The sequence below is a fragment of the Psammomys obesus genome, unplaced genomic scaffold, assembly GCF_907164565.1.
Source record: "Psammomys obesus unplaced genomic scaffold, mPsaObe1.curated_primary_1811, whole genome shotgun sequence".
Classification (NCBI taxonomy): domain Eukaryota; kingdom Metazoa; phylum Chordata; class Mammalia; order Rodentia; family Muridae; genus Psammomys; species Psammomys obesus.
Genome location: NW_026585687.1, coordinates 7,857,511 through 7,863,190, shown reverse-complemented (window position 1 = coordinate 7,863,190; position 5,680 = coordinate 7,857,511). Strand labels below are relative to the sequence as shown.

At 44.0% G+C, this 5,680-nt stretch overlaps 1 protein-coding gene across 1 annotated transcript; it reads right to left on the bottom strand.

Annotated features, from left to right (window-relative positions):
- Positions 1-3,784: 3,784 nt before the first annotated feature.
- Pou3f4 (POU class 3 homeobox 4) lies at positions 3,785-5,212 on the bottom strand. Its single transcript, XM_055592283.1, has one exon. It carries the CDS (start codon positions 5,189-5,191, stop codon positions 4,106-4,108), a length of 1,086 nt encoding a protein of 361 aa, XP_055448258.1. The 5' UTR covers positions 5,192-5,212; the 3' UTR covers positions 3,785-4,105.
- Between the last annotated feature and the right edge of the window lie 468 nt (positions 5,213-5,680).

Here is a 5,680-nt window from a genome sequence, read left to right as displayed (position 1 = left end):
GGTCTTTAGTAAGAAGAAATGAACATTAAAACCTCCTCTTTTTTTTTTTTTTTTTTTTTACTGGATATTGAGTGGGAAATAGTTTGTGTCAGCCAAACTAGAACCAGCTTATTAATATTGTGCTTGTAGATACAACTCTATAAAATCAATATTATCGGGCTGAAGAAATGACTCAGTAGTTAAGAAAGCTTCTTCCTCTTCTGGAGTACTAGTTTGGCTCCCTGAACCCATGTTAAGTGGCTCACAATTGCCTTAAAACTCCAAAAGATCAAACACCATCTTCTGGCCTCTGTGAGCACTCACATATATGTAGCATACACTCACAGACACACACACACATCCATAAATAAATAAAAAATTAAAACAATAAATATTATGTTTAAAGGGGATATACCTGTGACTATACATGCATGTGGCATGTTTCATCGAAAGCAAGTACATGTATGTGCTTTACTATAAAGCTGTAAATAATTAGGCAATCTGAAAAAGTCAAGACATTCTATATCATAATCATTACCCATTAAAGTGATTAACAATTATGATTTGTCTAAGAGAAATATCTATAACAGAGTATGAGCTGAAGAGCTCTTTACTGCCAAAAAGCTGTATTTTGTTTATTTTTTAAAATGTATCAATTAAAAAAAGGTTGGACAAGGCATGCTTGTACATACAAAATTTTCAAGTAGAATTGTCTCATAGTTAACAAATTATTCCTTAGCTACCACTACATGCAACAATCCTTTTTTTATGGAACAATTTATGAAATAGTAATGCATGTAAAATTATATGTCAAAATGGAAAGATGACTATAATAAATCAAAATTTACCCTCAATTCTCTCATAATCTTCTTCTTCTTCCTCTTCTTCCAAACCAGAGGTTTCTGGGGCCAGGGAGCACCTTCAAAGGAACACTAATCCTTACATTACAAACATATCCAGTGTGCTGTAGTGAGTTTGTGGGAGGTCAGGACTCCCCTTTTCTGAGGTGCAGGGGAAGGGACATAGGGAAATAAGGAAGGGATGGAGAGGGGGAACCAGGAGGAGGGAGGGGGCTAATATTAAGATGTAAAGAGAATAACTAAATAAATATTATAAAAAATAAAATAAAAACATATCCAGGCAGGTCCCATACTAGAAGGGCATGTCAGGAATTGGGGAGAATGAAGAAAGATGAGAGCATGTAAGAAATGTACAAGTCCCTGGAAGGTATGGGTCTAACTTCAGGGTGGGGGGCATACTAGAAGACACTGGTTGACAAAGAGATTATGCTCTCAGAGAACACCAAGAAAATAGTATTACCTAGCTGGCTTCCCACCATTGAGGAGTACATTTTGTGTGGACATGTGGATGTGCGTGCACCAACAGGTATTGTGTGTGAGATTATATTTCTAAACTGGAAGGGCAAAAGTCAGAGGAATACAAATCAGAATCAAAACAAAAACTAACGGTTTCTAAGCCAAAGCAAAGCAAAAGACTTGCTCACCCAGGATGTGCGCCTTTAAATGTTCCACTTCACACACAACACAATAAGGCCAGGAGAAAAAAACATTTTTTTTTTGGAAAAATGTTTATTTAAACCTTTTAAATCTTTTGCAACAATAAAATATTGCGTCAATATAAACCCCTTGACTAAAACTGTTCACATCAAACATTACAGCGAATTGTTTTCGTTTTGACACCCAACTCATCTTTGAAACAATTTCCATTTAAACACAATGCAGAATTTATTGAAAATAAATAATTGTTGGCAACTGCAATAGGCAATTTGAATAAAATAGTTGAAAAAGCAACTCTTAATGAAAATAGCGTTTATTATACATCAGTTACTAAATGAATAAACTAAATGATCTTTTTTAAATTAATAACTTCAAAAACGTTTAATATACAAAACTGTACAATTATAAAGTCGGCAGAAATATTTGGGCTCACTCAGGTTTGAACCATAGCGTTTAACTGCAAAGAAAAAAAAAATCAAACAGCCCACCTCCCTTTGAATATTTGTGAAACATGAATTCAACAAGGAAAATAAAATCGCAGAATTAAAACCTAAGTCTAAGAGAATGCAGAGGCTTGACAAAAATGAAATCGCAAAAGGATCCAGGATTTGAATTAATATATGCTCTTCGACTGCAGCAAGGGGAGAGACAGTGTGGTCAACCTCGCAGCCCATACTAGCGAGTCTTCTACAATGGGCACAAGGTTTTCTGGTCCTTAGGTAGTCTGAAGCTTTGTCTAACACAGCTGCGCCTGCAAGCTGAATCCTGAGATCAGCTTGGTATGCTGAGATCCACTGGGGTCAGGCCCGCAGTGGTTGTCTGGGCATGTCTGGGCGCTTCATCGGGTCAGCACACAGTGCTTGTTCAGGATGAGGTGAACCTGTGAACCTGTCCTGTGGACATGAGAGAAAGCTAGCCATAAAGCCACGGTAACCTCTTAATTTTGGGATCTATATATAGCCTAGCGAGATTTTGTTTTGTTTTGTTTTTGTGGATTTTTAATACTGTAATGTGTTTAATACTGTAAACACACAGCTATCTACACACACACACACACACACACACACACACACACACACACACACTTTTGCACGCACACGCCATACACGAACAGAAACACACACAGAGATTTTTAAAAGAAACAACAACAACAAAAAGGATAAACTCAGCAGCCCAGGCGCTCGCTAGCTCTCTCAATCTTTGCCATGGGCTTCCACCAGTTGTGCTTGTCAAAGACACTGAGATGGTCTCCCACCAGCTCACTCGGACCTTGGTATATACAAGAGGGAGGAGGTGGTGTGCGGCTGGACCAGAATCTCCGTGACTTTTGCCAATTATTTTATTTTCGCTCTGCATTAAGCAGAAGATGCCTGTTCACTCACCCCTCACCACCCTACCAATAGTGTTTCTCACCCTGAGAGCCAGCGGTGAACTGGAGGTGAACTGAACTGGGAGGCGCTGGCAGAATCTGTCGCCTGCATCTCCGGTGGTCTCCGGTGAAAGCCACCTTTTGTGAACGAAGTCTTTCATCTCGGAGAGCGAGAGCGTGAGTTGGGTAGCGCAGGTTGTCAGCCCGTCTGTGCTGGCAGCCTGTGGGAAACTTCACGCACAGGCATTCAGGACCTTGGTGAATTTAGAATTCCGGCAGCCCCATTCTTCGCGCCACTGCTGAATCCTTCTGGGTCACCATGTTCTATGCTGTGGAAACCTACAGGGACTCCACAGTTCCATAAAGGAGGGTGGGGGCAAAAAGCAGCCAAATAGCCTCTTCAGGCTACTTTGCAAACCCATTCCGTTTGCCTGTTCTGCCCATATAGGCACTCAAGTCCCCCCAGGAAAAATAGAAACACGAACAACTTTCTCCTTGTATCCTCTCTTCTCCATGCAGATTCCGAAGTGTGGGAGTGCAGGAGGTTAACATTTTTCTCTTTCCTCCTTCCAGCCTCCCCTCCCTTTTTAAGCAATTAAAAACCCATCAGCTCAATGAAGAAATAATAATAATAGCAATAATAATGTGGAGTGGTCGATTAGATACAAATTATCTCACAAATATTGTGTACAGCTTTTAGTAAAACACTGCGGACATTTAGAAACGCTATAGAAGTTTTAAAAAAATGCAAAACTAGTCTATTGTAAAACAGGTTTCACCTGAAATACAGCTGCTATAACCAAGGCTCTGAAAGGTTATTCATAGGCACACATCTGTCTTCCCACCCTTTCCCGCCCCCACCCCCTTCCCCAGCTCCTTGTCCTTCTTAGAGAGGAGCAACCAAACAAATCTTACTCAGAGTAAACAATACGTATTGATCAACAGAAAAGGTTCGAAAGAAATTGCTCTGGCAGCAGGGAATATGAGGTCGCTACCTGGACTGCTTAAAATAATTGTTTTAGAATTGAGAAGCCTGAATGTGTGTGTGTTTCCTTTTTTAATGTAAGTTAGAAACCCCTGTGAAAGAAAAGAGAGAGAGAGAGAGAGAGAGAGAGAGAGAGAGATAGCGAGCTAGAGAGATAGCAATGATAAAGAATGTAATGGTAAAAGGAAGGTAGGGAGTGAAAATGATATCCGCACCGCTCCCAGGGCAGCGGGCCACCTCTTGGCTTCCTCCCCGTCAGAGATCATGGCAGGACGCATCTGTTTTCACCGTGTGCGAGTAAACCTCGTGTGGCTGCTGATCCCCTGGCGGAGTCATTCTTTTTTCTTTTTGTCTTCTGTTACAGAACCAGACGCGCACCACTTCTTTCTCCAACTGGAGGCTGTCTGCCAGGGAGGAGATCTCCTGCGCTGCAGGCTTGGGACACTTGAGGAAATGCGTTTCCAGTACTCCCTTGACACTCACCTCGATAGAGGTTCGCTTCTTGCGCTTACGGCCCTGGGCGGCGATCTTGTCAATGCTGGTCGGGCTTCCTGTGGATGAATCAGCCTCCTCGAGCCACTTATTTAGCAGGGGTTTCAGCTTGCACATATTCTTGAAGCTCAGTTGCAAGGCCTCGAATCTACAGATGGTGGTCTGCGAGAACACGTTGCCATACAGTGTGCCCAGTGCCAGCCCCACGTCGGCTTGGGTGAAACCCAACTTGATTCTTCTTTGTTTGAATTGTTTGGCGAACTGTTCCAACTCATCAGAGGTTGGCGTCTCTTCATCGGAATGGTCCTGGCAGTGGTGCGAGCCCAGCTCACCATGGTCCGGAGGCTCCCGGAGCACTGGATGCAGGCTCTGTGTAGAGGCAGCAGTTGGTGGTGGAGTGAGTCCCCCATGCTCCAGCATACCGCTCACCGTGAAGCCTGGCTGCGAGTACACATTCAGGGGTTGGCCGCTGGACGTGATGGACGAGTTTGGAGCCGGGCTCGCTCCCCAGGCGTTCGGATGGTTAGTGTGCGGTGAGTGGTGGGCTACGTGTGGCGAGCGGTGATGGATGATTGCGCCCAGTTGCAGATCTTCGCGTCCTGGCTTCACGTCCTGCTGGTCCAGGGGGCTGGTAGCCAGTGTGGAGGACCATGGGCCCCCGTCGCTCAGACTGGTCACCCAGTGATGCCCTAGAGGGTGCCCATTGCTGGGAACTCCCTGCAAGTAGTCACTTTGGAGAAGTTTCTGAGGATTGCGGAAAGGACTTCCCTGCTGCATGCCTGCAGAGTCCGTAGGGACGAGGGAGCTGGAACTGAGAATGCTGTAGGGATTCGAGGCAGCTGTGGCCATGGTCGATGAGGATCCTCTACTAGTTATAATGTGGCAAAGGGAGCAGCTTCAGCCTTTGACATCTATAGTGCGGGGAACCAAAGCCGCTAGCGAGGGTTACCGGCACCCGCTGAGGCCAATCGCAGTGCGACTTGGCCTGGCCAGTCATAAACACAGCCAATGGTGGTGCAGAGCTCGCTTTCCAGATTAGGCTGGCTCTGGAGTTTCAGTGAGACCCAAGCAGGAAGTGAATCAATCTTTAGGCTCCATTGGCTGCCTAGCTCAGAGTGGCAGCAGCTCTTTTTAGTTAACCCTTCCCCCCTCCCAGAGACCACACAGTTGTTTGTGGTGGAGAAAGGGTAGAAGAGACATATTCCTGTGGACTGGCAGTGAGAGAACTAACTTTGGTTTCAGGTCGTCTCCTTTTGATTTACTTAAAGTAAAAACTAACAAAGAAAACAAAAAGAAGAAAATAACATTTTTATTTTAGTGCATTAAAAAATTAGCTAG